General features: G+C 37.3%; 1 protein-coding gene across 1 annotated transcript in view; it reads right to left on the bottom strand.

The window, feature by feature from the left end:
- The window catches only part of LOC112976397 (transmembrane protein 117), a 146,092-nt gene extending 128,399 nt beyond the window's left edge, over positions 1 to 17,693 (bottom strand). Inside the window, exon 1 of the mRNA XM_026087590.1 lies at positions 17,414 to 17,693. Coding sequence (XP_025943375.1) covers positions 17,414 to 17,690 — 277 coding nt within the window. The 5' untranslated portion in view covers positions 17,691 to 17,693. The remainder of the gene's footprint in view (positions 1 to 17,413) is intronic.
- Positions 17,694 to 17,908: the final 215 nt, after the last annotated feature.

The raw sequence follows: 17,908 nt of genomic DNA, 5'->3' as shown, positions 1-17,908 counted from the left end.
TCATATTCAAGTGGTCATGCTCCTCATGATATTCAATTGTGAATACTCCCTAGCAGCTGACAAGGCTTTTAGACATTCATTCACCTGTTCATAAGTGATGCTATAATCAATTAAACACACTTTTAAAGTGTTTTTATTCAATCAGGCTGAACAAATGCTAATGTTGCCCTGACTGAATTCAAAGGTTTTCTACAAAACAAGAGTTAAAAGGCACAAGACATCTGTTCTTGTTTACTTGGTCATATTTTTATTTGAAAATACATGCTCTTAAAAGGTTTTATTATAATATTCCCCATCTAGCTTGACACAGACAAATAAAATTAAATAAGATTATTCCATGTTGCTACAATAAGCAAACAATAAACTAAACTGCTAAGAGCCAAAGTCAACATTTTCTATTATGACAAGTATGTTGCAATAATGACTTCTTACAGGTCACTGTTTGCACTAAATCTGAGGACATAGTATCCAATTAAATGCTCAGCTGTTCTAATGATTTGAACACACTAGTTAATATTGTACTAACTTATTAGCCTACAAAATGAAGTGCAAGATATGGGTAGCTTTCATGTACCATATCTAGTTTCTGAGCTATTACAGTGATGGTCATTTTTATAATATTCTAGACAAATAAAAACTAGACCATGGCCTGAAAGACTGGACTGTTTGTATATGTGATCAGCTGTGTTCAGTGAAACAAGTTTATTACTGTAAAACTCGGAATCATTTTGTAAGCAAAAGTCAGATTGTTAAACACTGTAATTTGAAGAGGTAAATTGAGCTACAAATGTCTCAAAGCTGCTTTGCAAGGAAAAACATCTTTATGCCTCTGCTGTTCTGCATCTGGCTGAGTAGTACTTTCACCTCACAGACAAACAACCTGAAATTTTGACATGTATTAAGAAACAAGCTAAGCTCGTCCCTTCCCTGCAGCTGGGCTTGCAACTCCCATCCCTGCTGCTCCCAACGTCTTCCTCACGCTGTGACGCTGGTGCCAGGCACAGGTGGCCAAACGACCAGCCGCATCTAGAACCCGGGGTTATGAGTAGGAGAAGGCACCATGCTGACCTGCCTTTAGGGAGTCACTAGCTGTGGTGGCCTCACGCTCAAACCAGCTTTCCTTTAGGGCATTCTGCTGACCTACCATCTATCAATTCAGTCCTTTCTCTTTCCACAGTTTGGCATGGGGCTTCTTTCATCTGGGAAAGATGAAACGTCATCTGAGAACTGTAGCTCTCAGCTTTTGCAGACTAAGGTAAAATGCAGCCTGATGTCACAAAATGTACATATTCAGGGTCTCAGCTACTTACCTAGCTGGAAAAGCAATGTCCTTGCAAAGTACATCGTGCCCTAGGGCAATGGGAGCCTATGAGCTCCGGTTTCTTACTAGTCCAGCCAATGTGAGTCAGAAGACAGACATTAGCAGCCAGTAGTCTTTTTGGCAGGTTTCTTGTGCAGCCTGTCTTAGTGGTTTTGATGGTCTCGAGGGTCTGGTGTGAACCAGAAACCACAGGTGAGTAGGTGCAGGTGAAATGTACAGCCCTGCTGAGTTAGTCTAAAATTCCACCGAGTCTTTAAAAATGGTTGTTATTTCTCAAAGAAAAAAATAATAGAAATATGAACATTGAAAAGAATGCATGTTCTTCTTTTAACAGGAAGATAAGAATAGGAATACGGACTTTTGGTGTAGCAAGGAAAGGACTGACACTTTTTCTTCCTTAACAGATTAACCAAATGGTTTGTACAATCTAGAGCAGTGTTGTAATGGTCGGTGCCACTTGCTTTAGAGAATGCGGCAGGGGAATTCATAAAGGCCTGTTAAAAATGATATGCCACAAAATATGAAGAGATTCCACACCACACCTACCTCTTTGCTTTCCATTAATGCCATTACTGCTACCTGGATGTAATACCTAGATCTGCTGATGTAAAAAAAATGTAAAATACAGATAATATGGAAAGACTTAAAAAGCTATGTCAGAATTACACTGTGCAGGCCAGCTTAATTCTGAATTTATTTTTATCTGTCAATTTGCATTATACAGGTTTAGAATGTAATTTTAATTATAGACGTTACCCTTACTGATTTATTACATCAGGCTAAAACAATTGTGCTGATGCAGTTAAGGGGAAAGCAGCAAAAAATAGCTATTGATTTCCTATGATGTTTTAGAACAATTTTCCAAAGGGAAGCAACTGAAAAACCTGCGTTAGCAATAGAAAATGCTAACATGTTTGTTCCTGAGGTGCAGATTTTTTAACTCTATGTGACTGTATCCCAGGTTATAAAATGATTACGCAAAAAAATTCTCTTTAGATGTCCTCATTGCACAATTAAAGAAAAGTTGGTTAGAGGGCACATAAATATGAACTGTATTCTTGCAGTTTTTATCCTTTAAAAAGTTTTGGCATTTCTAAGAAACCTGTTTTTTCTTCACTGCTAAATATAAAATACCTACCACATTCTCATTTTCTCTATTTCCAAGCTATTTCATGATCCTCCTCCTTCTTCTCATTTTAGAGTTCCAATATGCGAGACTTTATTGTCTTGCTTGCAGTACTGAATAGAAACTACATTTTTCTTTTTTGAATTTATTGGAATTCAAATTTCACAATAGGTAAAAGAAACACAACAGTATCTGTATCTCATATAATGCTGATGCTGAACTCTGCAGGACAGTGCTGTAAATGCTGTCTCTCAATAGTACTTCAGTGCTACCCTAGAATGACTAGTTGAAATATTTCAGAACTTTTCTCCACAGTTGGTTCTTTTCTCTTGAAACAGTGCTCAAATTGATTCACAACTAATTTGCTTACGCTGTATCTACCACACAGCCCTTTTAAATAAACATTTAGAAAGTATTTTTGAATCATGAAATAAAACAGCTTTTGCTCCCACCCATAAAGGAACATCTATAGATTTACAAATGGACATTGTGATAAACTGTCTAAAATGCAGTACTGTAATGCAGTAAATCACAAACCTAACTGTGGTGTTATATTCAACCTCAGAGGAGTCTATAAAAGCTATATTTCAAACAGGCAACAGAAAAGAATTTTAAAAAGGTTTAACATGTTTAAATGACAGCAAATACATATAATTAACCTTTAGCATTATCTGAAAGAGAAATGCCCCTTTCTATCAACCACATGAAGCTGAGACTGACAGAAAAGAGACCCCACAACTACCCCTTATGCTGAACTGGAACTCAGAAGATTTGGATTTGGACCACAAGCTTGGCCTTAGATTTTTTATGTGACTAAGGCAAGCTACCCTATCTCTGAGACTTGGCAGGGAATGTAAGGTTCACAATGAAACATGCACACTGAGCCATCAAAGATGGACAGAGAGCAAGACAGAAAAGAGTTTTACACTGCCTTGAGGCAAAAAGTAGTTAATTGGTCAGTCAAATGCAGGAGAAGGCACACATTCTTATAAAGAGACGTCTGTGTTTAAAAGGTAGTGAAACAATGCTTATTTTAATTAAGAAAGGACCTAGACTCTCTCCTGGTCAAGAAAGAAGTAAACTACTTTCATGAAAAAAAATTAACTCTGCCCAGAGAGCAGCTATGGGAGCAGACATGCTCCCCTGCAGGACCATCTCTCTACTGTATTCTAATCTGAGACATAAAGCATGCAGAAAAATAGAAACCCTGACCAGAGACACCTTTCTGATTTAATCTCAGGATGTGCAATTAAGCATGGGTTTCATTTCTTATTTTTAATAAATATTTTAATTACATTGTCTATTTTGGACTCTGTGAATAAACATCTTAAATCTTGAACAGGTACCCCAGAGGGTTACAGCGTGTTTCAAACGCACAAGACAAGTGGAGAAGGGATATTATGGGATCAAGAAGAAGATGTATATTCCAGTGATAATCAAGAAGACTCTCTAGCCTACAGCAAAATACTGGGGAGCACACTTGAACTTGAGTGTTTCCAGTCTTTCAGACTTAGTGAAAATTATGTTTTTCATGAGCTATATATATCTCTCAACTAGAATCTGTATATATGCCCAGACAGACAGTGTTGTGAACACCAAAACAAATATAATCGGTTAATCAAATCCTATGTACATGCTGCATGCTACATAGCTCTTACTCAGGAAAGCTGATTATTATTATATCAGACTCAAAACAGCCTTAGGGTTAGCCAGCCATACTTCTAACAAGTGACTGCATGGCACTTTCATTATTTTGCAGAATATTTTTTCCATTGTTACAGAAGCAGTATAACAAACTCCAGCTCCATTCACTTTGTCCCAGGTTTCCAGTTTCCTTAGAACCACTTACCCTTATACCATGGAACGGAAGATGCTAAAATATTAGTTATTTCAACAGATCTATTCAGTGATGGCACACTTGAAAACAGTGATATGGAATGAGTTTTCACTGGATAAAACATTTGCAAAATATATTTGAACAAGTATTATGTGAGAATGCTATGTAATGGTGTTCAAAAAGGAATATTTACTGTACAGAAATTGACAGAGTAGAAACCCACAATGCCTGAAGAACAAGATCTACTTTATGTAGTGGTATATGTGGGAAAATTGAATTTTAAGTATATTTGATATATGCCACTTGTAAGTAAGCAACCAAAGCAAAGTATCTTTACTAGAAATAAACAGGATGGAAAAACTGTGTTAGCAATCCATGAAACTTTCAAAATACTAGTTCTGTATCAAACTTCATTTGAAGCTAAATCAGATATATAGTGAACACAAATTTCCATTACTAAAGAAAAGCCAAAGGGTGGGAAAGTTCCTCAGTAGAACACACGAAAATACTATTTTATGTGATATGCATAAAAAGCTTGTAGCTTTGTTTTGGTTTTTTTTGTAATTGAAAAATGTTACAAATTTTCCAAACGTATGCTTTCCCTACTTATGTTCATTTTTTCCTCTGTTTTTAAATGATTTATCAATTCAATCATAAAAATATTGTACATAAATAATTGTTACTATTCTTTTTCCACTGGCATATTTAAATTTCCTTATTTAAAGAAAATAACTTACTGTTTAACTAACTGTCATGCTCATTCAATACCACTAGAAGGTGCTCCTCTGTTTAAAGATAACTATTTCTGTCTAAATTTCATTTCAAAGTTAACTTTCCTCTGATAACTGGGGTTCTGGTCAGTTTTTTACACAGATTATAATTGCAACAACCACCTCTGTTATACAACAGCAGGACTCATATGCCATAATAATCACCACAGCATGAGAATAACAGATCTGTTGTCACTCAATTTCTTCATAAATTAAAATACCAAATGAGCAGGACTCCAGTTAGTTTTGATGAGAAGCGAATCATGGAATCTGTGGTGGAGCTGACACATTTTGAAGAACCTCAGTTTGTGTAAGGTTAGCAATAATTCATTCTTAGAGTAACTTAAAGCAGAATTCAATCTTAGACTGACACTCTCACACTTATCTGAAGTCTGCAGACAGAAGAAGCATCCAACATAAAAAATGACTGTAGGACAACCATACAAACATTAGAATATGATCTACACCAGTTCCACACCAAAAGTATCAGAAAGTCAAATTGTACCAGAAGTGCAAGGAGCAGTAATTCATATTTCATATGTAACTTTACATGAGCTTTAACCAAGTTAAGATTTAGTTTGCTAGACATCTGACAATCAGAAAGTCATTTTGACAACCTCCAACTGTATATAGACTGCACCTGTAAGCTCTTCACAAATACAATAAAAATCTTAATAGAAACTGAAATAATTGCAGTTTTTCCAATAAAAAGCTTTAGCCTACACAACTGTCAGAAGAGTTAAGTCCTATATCACCAGGAGTCCGGTGAGATTTTGGGTGAGAAATGCAAAGGAAAAGGTAAAATGAAGATGAACTGACTGGCTAAGGCGAGATTCTAACTCTCTTTTAGCTAAAAACTTCAGAAAAAGTCTAATAGTAACAGAATACAATATTTGGACTTACTTAGAGCCTGTATTTCATCAGCTCCTTTAGCTTAGAAATAGCCACTCTAAGGGCCAGTTTCACTGCAAGATCACCATAAAGTCACCATAAAGGTGACTTCCATGATAAAGGAAGTCAAACAGTGAATCTTTAAATCATTAGAAACTAAGGTCAGCTGCCAGGGAGAAGCCTCCTGCTGGTGAGGAGACATGCATGAAGCCTTCCCAGGTTTTGGCATCGCAAAGGAAGCAAACAGTATAACCCTCAGCTGGAGCACTTTGCAGAAGCTGTTGCAAGAGACAACCTAACTGAACTTAGAGGCTACTCAAATACACTTTGATTCACCAGACAGGTCTAGACGATCAAAACCGAAATAATCAAAGGAGAATGGTGCTGGTAAGCTGCTCAGGAAGAAAGCCTTTTCATACACCTCTATATGTTAATCTGATAAAAGGCTGCTCCCTGGGGATTGTGCTACAGAAAAGCATTCCATCCCAGAGGCTCATCCATCCAACTTTTAGATGGAGAATAACTTAAACAGTTCTGGACCTCAGGGACTAAATGAAAGAAAAATTCATAACGGCATGTCGATGATACAGCTTTGAGGCCTAGAATGCTTTATATGCAGCATGATAGTGCACAGCATCTTAATCTTCAAACAGTCAGAAAAGAACTCCCCATCTTGAAATGCTACTGTCTTAACAAAGAATAGGCACAGAAAATGGTACATGGCACTCTTGTTTCCTTGAGGTTATGCAGCTCTTTCTCAGTATTGCTGCTGAGTATTTCCAGCCCTTTCAGAAGACAACCCTTTTCCAACAAATCTCTCAGAGTAAGGAATCAAACCTTTCCAATAAAGTGAAAAAGGTCTTCAGCTCATGTTGAAGAAGTATTTATTTTAGGAATACCTTGCTAGACTAAATTCAATACATCTCGTATGGTGGTGAGGAAAAATAACTGTAAATGCTGTCTTGAGGCATTCATAACGATCACAAAATGATAGACTCCTTAAAAGGTCTAGATAGTTATAAAGGAATGTCAGTTATTCAGCAACAAAATGAGCAGTGCCTTTCAATAGCACCAAAGACACCTAAGTGATCTTGACATACTCAATATATGCATGCTCTTCACTCTCTGGGGGAGTGGCCTTTGAAGGATGTCACCTTCCCATAACATGCCACACCAACTAAACAGCTAGAACAGACTTAATTTGCTTCCTCAACATGAAGATGTGGCAAAAGATGGCTTTATGACACAAAGGTTCATGTCTCCTTAGGAATAAGTTTTGTAAATATAAAAACAAAAAAGAGGGATTGAATATACCACAAAGCAAGTAACGTGTGAATTCTTGATCTTGGTCTTTGACTTTCTAATGGAATTGTATCAGGCATCAATCTGATTTCCAATGCAACATTCACAATACCCACAGTAGAAAGTGAGTGAAGAACCTTTAGTCTTGAGCAAATGGAATAACTTTTCTAGGGGTAAAGTTTTGTCTGGAATAACTGATCTACGGGAAAGAACTTGTGTAGTACAGGTAGAAACAGAAGTACTAAAAACGCATGGATTAGTGCCCAGGACACACTACCAAATGAGACTTTTGCACCAAATGTATCACAGTATTGTAATGCTTGATACAAACAGGATGTCCTGTGTTCATGGGTGTTGCTAGAGTGCTTTGGTAAGACATTTTCAGGTATGTTATGGGTCAACCCCACACTGCAGACAGCAGTGTTGCAGTATGGTCCCTTTGACTGAATAGACTATGATGTCTATATCTGTTTTGATGTATGCCACTAGTACAGCAATGAGAAACACAGATAGTTTGCCTTCTTTATCCACAGTGTAAGCGATGGAAATCTGTAGACATGCTCAGGACAGTAGTACTCCTGTTTTACTCTCTGAATTTACACAGGTCCTACAGAAGTGACCTCTAATTTAGATAAAAACCGTTTCATCTTTCGCTGCCACAGATAGGAGGTGCACAGGATATAAGCATGGACCCAAACCATTTCAAAGTAATCCTAGCTGGCATGTATCAGGAAGAAGCTCATCAAGCAGAGTGGAAGGTATGAGGAAAACCATTCAAATAGATTTTATGTTTTCCCTTGCTATATGAAAGTGATACAGAACTGAATGCTGTACTAAGCCATAAATTCTCTGGATCAGGAACTCCACAGAAGTTCCATGTAAAATATTACATATTAATATATTCTTCACTTTCTATAACTCGTGAAATTCCAACAAATTACACTGTCAGGAGTGAATTAAGATCTATAATTTTTGTCACTTAACCTATGAATCTACATTGTCACAGAATAGCAAGAGAGCTAGGATATTTGTGTTTTATTGTTAATTAAAACTGGGATGTCTCAAGTTTTAGGCCTTGTTTCCTTTCTCTCAAATAAACTAAAATTAAATACCATTGCTGCTGTGACTCTCCAGAAACAGTTTTTGCAACCCCGCCTGATCTCTTCACAACCACTCTACCATGATATCTCATTTTCATTCTTTGTTTAGTATGTTTGACTCTCACTGGATCTTGTACAGATTTAGTTTCTTCTTTGCTTTAGCATAAATAGAAGTGTTTTTCTTAGTAGATGCACATTTCATCAGTGTTCCAGAAACAGAAAACACTATTTAGCATGTGCATAAGTGAACCTACAAAGCCTTAAGGAGCTGTCCACTTTGAAAGATCATACCCCAGTGTTGCAGATGAAAGATGAATTCAAGGCAATTTAAAAGAGAGGAAGACCTCAGTAGAAGAATCTGCCTCTTTTCAGCTAAGTGACAATTCATTCTGAAACATTTCAGTTTTCCTGACCTTTAGTGAGGTGGCCAAAACTAACCAGTTTCCCATTATCTTAACAGAAGTAGGAGGAAGAAGGATTTGATAAATACTAGAGTTTATAAGAACATGAGAAAATTTGTGAAGGAGTTGCTTCTTAGTAACAGATAGACAAGGACGAAGACTACTGTTAGCTTTATTATTTGTCTTCAGAATGCCTGTCAAAGATATCTAAAAATAGGCATATTTTTGTTTAAACGCCAAACAAATTGCTGGAGGCTGGGAAACTATTCTGGGAGGTATCATTACAGTCTTCCCTATTCTTACACCCTTACCTCAGCATCCATGTTGGGCCACAGTCAGACGGAATATTGAGCTGGAAGCATCACTGGTTCAACACAAAGTTTTTAATGCTCTGAAGTCTTATAGATTGGAATAATAAACAATTGATAATCCAGGTGATCAATTGTATAAGACAAAGACAGGAATTACTGTGTCAGAAGTGGAACAGGAAAATGAGGCAATGTGAAAAATTGAAATCATGGTTGTAGTTTGAAATATTTAACTGATGTCTTAACAAATCATTTTTCTACCTCTTGTTTGCATATATAATCTCAGATATCTTAAGCTTCTGCTTTGCTGAGCATAAGGGAAGCATCACTTTTCACATTTGAAATGTGTTTGGATATTTAATGTCAAACAGGAAATCATCAGTTTTTCTAATTACCATTGTTATCATTAAATTACCATCATAACCATCATTACATTATCATCAGCATTTTTCACATGGAAATTTGAAAAGAAGAGTCTTGCTCTCAAACACCTTCTATGTTGTGCTACTCAGACTGGGCTCTGGCACAACTGCCAGTGACTTCACAAAGCAAAAGTCAGTTCCAACTAAGCCTTCATATTGGCACCCAGGAACCATAACTATCATAAATTGGCAATAATAAATAAGGGCTATTTGTGGATTAAGTGTCAGAGCAATCCTAAAAGGTATTTACATGATATATGGTGGAATTCACTCAGCTTACTACTAAAATGGAGCTGTCTCTGGAGTAAAACATGATAGATGCATAAGAACATTTCACCTTACCTAGAAAACAAAGGAAAGTATAGTGCTTTATCTGAATCAAGCTTAGAAAACAATCTGGATTAAAAATCCTTTGTTTGTAAAAGCTTCATGGGATCACTATTTCTTACAATGATGCTTAATGTTCATATCTCAGTTCACCTTGCCCTGTGGCTCTGCTGCTTTCAAGTCTGCCCCAAGGAAAATCCTTTGCTACCTGGAGCCACCAGTCTGAATCCTTAAAGCAGAAATGTCTCTGCTGTTTCTGCCATTCCCCTGCCAGGGGCTATGCTGCGGGGAATGGGACATTGCCCCTTCTGAAAAAAAAGAGAGAAATAAGAAAGTAGAAAACTTTTTTTCAACATCAGAAATGAGTTATGTCCTTTGTCTGCCTCAGTAATCCCCTCAGGAAACACTGTTACTTCCCTTCCTGTCCCATACAGGACAAATACTGGTCTCTCCTCTTCAAACGTCACTTTGGTTAGTAAGTACATTTGCAATTTTTTCCATTTTTCCATACGAAAAATATCTTTAAGAAACGCATAAACCACACTTACTATTTACTAAATAGTTCTTAAATCATGAGAATGTATTTAGAGTTTTCAAAAGCCCACAACAACGTTCTTTTTCATTTTCAAAAATATGCAATATATAACTTGAGAAACTAAGGCAGTCGCACTGGCTAATTTGGAGTCCCAGTAAGATCACAGAAAACAAAACGTTGTCAGGTACATGAAGAACCTACATGCCACTCTGACAGTCTAAGGGGACCTTTAGGGGCACAGCATGACTATGGAGAGCAAGTTCTCCTCAGGTCTCTCCATGCAGCACACAGCGAGGTGGTCATCCACTCGAACCCTGCCTCCATCTCCCTGCTGTATGTAATAAGGAATGGAAGAAAGTTGCCCCTGTGCTAGGTTATACCTGCCTTACACCCATATGGTTACTCTTGCTAGAAAAAAGCACTCTTCTGTTTCTGTAGAAGAAATCAGGGAACTAAGATGTAAGCCTCTGAGTTACAAATATATAGGAGTTCCTACTCTCGTTATTAGTGCACAGTGTTGCCCCAGGCCAATTTTTAATTTGCCCAATCACGGAATCTCTTTTTATTCTCTCTTCAAAGAAAAGGCTCCGTGTTACTCTTGCTGAATGGGAAGCATCATTTCAACCTCACTTCCAGTCTCAAATGGAAAAAAAATCTGAAAGTCATGTCAAAGAGATCAAAACACAGGGTTGACATATCAATATTAAGTAGCAATGAAACTACTTTTAGTTTTCAGTCACTGGATGCTAAATATTCTCTAGAGCCTTCCCATTATGGATAATCTGACACATGGAGCTCTTTCCACAGTTTCTTGCTGCTGCTTCAGAAATGGGAAATGTGTCTCAGTGGAATTAAAGCTTCCACTGAAAAGAGCGTAATTTTTTGTAGCTACTGTCTTTGCCTCTCCAATTAAACTCTATAATTTACAACCTACAAGTAACCTGATACCAGACGGATTCTGTAATTAAAGCTAAGCGCAGACAATGGAAATCTCATTGAGCCTTATATGAGAGGAAGCAGAAGATGCACTTCTAAAAATACTAAAGTAAAAGAAGAAATCGGGAGGTCACTTACATGCTTTTTATTTGTTTCAAAGGTCATTTGGTGAATGATGTGAAGTTCAAACTGACATCTTATTACTGGCTATGCACCAGAGCTGGAATGTGATGAGCCTGTACTCATTCAGTGGCTGGCAGTAAGTTTCTTGGTTTTTTGTTTCTTGTTGATGATTCTGGCTTTTGAAAATGCTTGCTCACAGTCATTTGTGCGTTATTATTAGCTAACGGTTAGATTAGCCCCTTGGCATACATTTTGTAGAACCAAAATAATCTTATTGTATTGCTTCAACACTCTATGGGAAACAAAAGAGGTGAATTGAAGCAATCACAGTAGACTTTGAATGTCTTCAACAGCATTAACTTGCTACTGAAACTCATACTGAACAGGCTCTTGAAGATGGTATTTTTTTACCCACTCACTATCACAAGTTGCTTTCTATTAGATTGAAGTCATCAATGGAAATGAAAAAACTCAGCAAAGTTGCTGGGTATTTAGTGACAGGTCTTACTGTAATGTAAGATACAGAACTGACACAGGAAAAGAATATACTCTATCAGTCAGGTTAGAATTTATGCAAGTATTGCCATACACCCATCACTTGTTCCTACAGATGGTAGCACAACTGTTCATATAAACTACTATCACAAACCAGAACAGGAAACAATCTGGATGAAAAATTACCATGCAAAAATCCTATCACTTTTTTTTTTTTTTGGCAAACCAGACCGCCTTCTTCATTAGATCTGTGTGCCACATGCTAACACCACTGAGGAAGCGATATGCCACAGCAACACTAGCAACCATACCCCAGCCTATTATTGCCACCAAGCACTTCATTCTGTCAAACCACAGCCCAAGTTTTACACCAATATGACCCTTAATATTTCAAAATTTTCATATTAAAAGGACTATTTTATGAATTTATTCTGTCTGTTAGCTGCCTAACAGATTCACTTTACTCATATTTAGTACATTATCATCCTGACTAAATTCCATTTCGCCTAATTTCCTTAAGCACTGAACGTATGCAGATTGCAAAAGTTGTTATATACTTTAACTTTCAACATAAAAGCAGATGGTGAGGAGTCTGTTTATAGGTTTGTAATATCTTTTAGAGCCTTCCAGAAAAGATGTTTGACAAAAAGCTGTTTTGAGACAACGGGGCTGCAGTGGGTGTTTTGTTTGAAACTGACTGTCATAAAATAGTTCCTAGCATGGCACTACTGTCCAGTTAAAAATCTGCAACATCAGCATCGGCCCACAGCTCACTGCAATTCCTACAATGACTGTTTTATTTATTCCCTCCAGTGTCTATGAAGTTTAGGTTATCATTTAATTCTAAACAAACTGCATACTGTGGGCATTTATAGTAGAGCAATCCATTAACCTCAACATTTATTCATCTACTCTGATTTGCTTGCAGTATTATGACTGTTTCCCAGTTTTAAAAAACATGGCTCTATTTCTAAACATATTGTTTCCCACCATTTGTTATGACATTTTAAGCATTTACTTTCCATCCATGTCATTTAGAAAGGAACTTCAAATTATAAATCTATGCACACTCATTAGCAATTGAATAAAATCCAGTCTCTGTAACAACAAACTTTTAATCAGATTTTAATATGTCTTTATAATCATTAGAAACAGAAAAATGTGCAGGTAGATACATGTGTGTTTTGTAGTGTACTTGCTTTTAAAAACTGAGATATTTAATATGCAGCATAAACTAAGGATTATTACATATTGGTCAAAACAAACATGTTGAACTGAAAAAAAATTATGATATTACCTTTTCCAACTATACTGTCCATTTTAAGAAGAGCAACTGTCTTTCAGACTGCTAAAAATCTATTCAAACGTAAGACTATTTTAAATTAACATGATAGATCAGATTTATACAAACAGACGCAAAACGCACAGTGTGAATTTTGGGCCAAAACATTCCCACTGAACTCAGAATTTTGGCCTGAGGCTGGAGTACAGAACTGCAAATGTACATAAGCTGAGAAGGTGCCAATTAAAACATACACTTTTTAAATGAACTCAGTCCTCCACTACTTTTTCAGAAAGTGCTCCAGAGAAATATGAAAAATGTGCAAGAGCTTATTCAGAAATTTCTTTTAAATTAGTATTGAAGACTTAAATGCGTTTTTTTGAATGCACAGTGTCATCTAATAGAGTCAGTTTGTAAGCTGTTTCCGCTTTTAAAAAAGCAGAAAACAAAATCAAGAAATCTCTCACTAAGTGAGATACAGTTTTCTGTATCTAAGAAGATACAGTTTTCTCCTGCCTCAAATAACTCCCGTATATGGAACAAAAAAAATGGAAGGGTACTTATCTTTATTTTTTTATTTTCCCAAACTTCCAGTATTCATCTACGACCTTTCATTTTCCAGTGCAAAATAAAAAGCATGGCAGAACACAGTAGCTAACTAAATACAAAATACGCTCAGTGATGAATCAAAAGAATATAGTGGATAACAGCCAAAAGGCAATTTTAAAATTCCATTTGTTCTGACCATATGCTGCAAAGATATGAAGAATGTACTAGATAAACACTGTTTTCATTGGAAATATTTATCACTGGAGATGTTTATCAAATGTAATGTTATTTCTTGACTGAATAGCAAGAAATGTATTTGCTTTCTAATCTTTGAAGTTGTTAGTGATGTCTTGAAGAAGTCCCTGAGGAGGTTACTGTTCAAAGGTTGCAATGAATTACCAACTGAAAACATTTCACCATGCTCTCTAGACTCAAGATTTCTTGTTTTCAACAATATAGTTTACCTACTCTCTTATCTCTCTATAAACTCAGAGAGACGAAGCCTCAATAATGCTTAGAGGCCGTCTCTCTTTCCACCTTTTAGAAACATAACATGCTTAAACTTAATTCTATTATTTTTATAGCTCATGCCAGTCAAGACTGTCAGACATTGTCTGTCACAGATGGTAAACTATATTACAATGTAGTTCTAGCTACACTACTTTTCTAGCTTACGTGCCAGATCAGCAAGAAGAAATACAGAAGAGGAAGGAGGAAAGAGACGGAAAGACATAGGGAAAGAAAATCCCTTTCACTGCTCTTCATCTAAAGTGAGATGTGCAGACTAATCCTTCTCAATTTCAATTTGCAGCATACCCTCTGAGCCAAGATCTGACACGGGGAGTCAGACCGGGGTTATTTGGCTTCCTGACTGCAGGAAGTTATGCACAGGCCCCAAGGAACAACCCGTTACAATTCCCTCCACAAACAGAACCTAGCAGAGAAACAGAAGTAAACAAGGAGGAAAAAAAGAAAATGGTTCCATACAATCATCCATGAAAAAAATAAGATTAAATAGAAAAGATGGCAGAAAAAGCAGCTATTTAAAAACATAGACTAGGGAAATTAAAAACAATAAAAGTGTGAATTTAAAAAGTGCTCGATGTTAGAAGATCCAGAGGGCATACTGGAGGATCTCAATAAAAGGAGAGATTTCTAGGCAGTAGATCATTCTCTATTTACAGGAGGTATAACAAAACAGAAGGAAACTTGTTTAACAAATAATCATAACCATACTAATGCAGGTAAAGCAAGACATAAAAATAGTGGCAAATAACTGGCAGGAAAAATTCAGCATGAGCTGTACAAAAAGACACTTAGGGACACGCTCACATTGCAAGTCTGCTCTGAAGCCCACATCATTGTCCCCTCCACGCCACCGCTATCACTAGCTCAGTCACAGCTAGCGTGGCCACATCAGCAGCAGCACAGTCACACAGACCACCATCTGGTCTCACTGTATCACAAGCAATAGCATGTTTGCACTGACACACTGTGTGGGTGCAGCTCCCCAGCAGCTCGCACCAACATAAGCTCGGGCTGCCAGCGCCCCCGGCTCTCTTGGCTGCACGGTCCCTGGCCATTGCATCAATGACTCAAGCAACTGCCTCAGTAGACAGCAGAAGCATTCGTTTTGCATGGGATCAGCTCCCTGTGCTGGCTCATTGCTCAGTCACACTAACATCAGCGCTGGCTCCAGGAAGGCACCAAACCCACGTGGCTGACGTTAGGAGAGCAGGACTGGGGCAGATTTACACTGCCTTAACTTGCCACAAAACTGAACTTGCAGCAACTACCCGCAGATCAGATTGTATCTACGTTCAATTGCTAACTCAGACCCTCACCGTAAATATTCCTAAACCAGCACTGCTGTCAGAGGTAGGAAAGGTAGGAATCTCTTGCCTGCTAGCTTCCTCCCAACACTGATTCCTCCTTTGTATGATATCTGTATGATCAGATCTTTATTTCAGAAACACTGATGTTTGTCCCCCAAGGACAGAATTAGCCACATCATTGACCACAGAGATCCTGTTCCATTGAATAGCCATCAAGATGCTCAACTATTTTTCAGAATCAGTGCTTCAGGAGAAGCCTATATTAAGAGAAGTCTCATAATATGGCTTATCTTCTGAAACACTTGATACCGGTTTTCCTTCTATCTTAATAGAATGAGGCAAATGAAGGAAATAGCCAATCACTCATGTGCTCAGAGATGTTCCAGTAATGATCCATCTTGCAGCTCTATCAGTTTAAGAATACAGCACTAGTCCATGCAGATCAGCAGCATGTATTTGACACACCTGGAGTCAGATGCTTCAAAGAATGGTGCAAACCTTGCACCTGGCACGAGTGAGGTAATCTTTTCCATGTTTTCTACTTATATCTAAAACTTAGAGATAGCCTTGAACCCTAGGATACAACATTTACTAGACTCTCTAAAACAATGACTCAATTAAGACAATGGTAGATATTTTTGTATATTTATATATTTACAATCCTTTTCACCTTAAGTTCTCAGACCCAGTATTCATTCCAGGGTCATTCCACAGGCAATAAGTTCCCCAGTTTAGCTACATCTTGTGTATAAAAGTATTTGCTTTTATCATTTTTCTTTTTCCTAACCTTTCCATTTCATTGACTTGTTCTTGCATTAGGAGACAGAGAGAACCTGCTACTGTAGTACTGCTGTTTTCATATGCGAGTTCCTTATCACAATTCTATTAAAACTACGTACAATAGCTGCCAAGGTGCAGATCACAGCAGCCATACCACAAAGGTTACTGTGGTTGGAAACCTGCACAGCCAATAGGTTTATATGTGCTTGAAATATCATATTAGGAACACAATGGATAATTTTTATTTTTCTAAAAATGAACACTCATTAAAAGGGTACCAAGGATTTAGCAGGCTGCATTAGAAACAGGAATCATCTGTTTACTCATATAATGCATTCAGTGAGCAATGACAGTGCTCTGTGGCAACACCAATCTGCATTAGTTATAACAGTCAAGTAAAGCAACTGTAGTGTCAACGCTCGGAGATCTTTGCAGTGAAAGAAACAACTAGTATTTCCAATAATTGCAAACTACGGCAGTTCAGTAGCTTCTTCACCAGGAGCTTATGCCTTCATGTAGTAAATGAAAGTGGTGGACAGCTGATGGTGGTAACCTTACTCCCTCAGCAAAAGCTGTCCCTGTTTGGGCGCAAAAGCTCTAAACAAAAAGACAACATCAAAGAAACCAGAGCAATTCTGTATCTCCTAGCACTCTCCAACAAAAAAGGAAAACATTTAAATCCAATTATTCTTTTCCCAGCTCCCATACTTAGTGCCTCTGCTTCCATTTATGTGATTTTTGACAAGACATTTAGTGTCACTGCCCTTTCCTACCCTTTGAAGATGCAAAGCATCTGTATTTTTATGATATTGAAAATCACTGACTTCTCAATTATTTCAAACACATCAGCTTTCACTGTTTTTAGCCTTTTTTGACTGAAATCATTGTTAGTTATGCTTACACATGGCATTAATTTCCACAACGATGTGAGCTTTGATGTATCGCATTTTATACAGGTCTAAACATTTGAATTGATTTATGGCAAAATTTAAAACACTGCAATGAGCAGAAAGTTTAATGCAGAAGTCACAAAGCCATTATTAAGATGTCAGTAGGCGCATCATATAACTTACCAAATAGACGCTGATGGAACAGAAATTTCCCAGCTATCAGTCCTGTGAGAACGGCAAGCAGCCATAGAAGCACCTTCAGAAATCTCCAGCCTCCTCCTTCAGGGTATTTATTTGTTACAAATGAGAAACAATTACCAACAACAATAACATTGGCTTCTGTTTGACTGTGAGATACTGGATCTTCAGCAAATATTAAAAAGTTAAAGAAGATCACTAAGTAAGCCACAACTAAGCGAGACCATGGGTGCTGGAAGTAGTAGCGGAAGTCTTTATCCATCCTCAGATACTTCAGAACTGTTCTGTGCCTGTATATAAAGATACAAATGCACAATGTTATACATACCAAGAATTCTGGGAGCTTAGGAGATACCTGCACATTACAAAAATCAAATGACTATCACCTTTTAATAAGTCACTTTTATTACATCAGACTTGACTAGCAGTGAAAGTTCCAATCAAAAAGCACTATTAGATTCAGATGGAGAAGAACTGCAA

Source organism: Apteryx rowi, unplaced genomic scaffold, assembly GCF_003343035.1.
Source record: "Apteryx rowi isolate R43461 unplaced genomic scaffold, aptRow1 scaffold_721, whole genome shotgun sequence".
NCBI lineage: Eukaryota > Metazoa > Chordata > Aves > Apterygiformes > Apterygidae > Apteryx > Apteryx rowi.
This window is presented reverse-complemented; position numbering and strand designations above follow the sequence as displayed.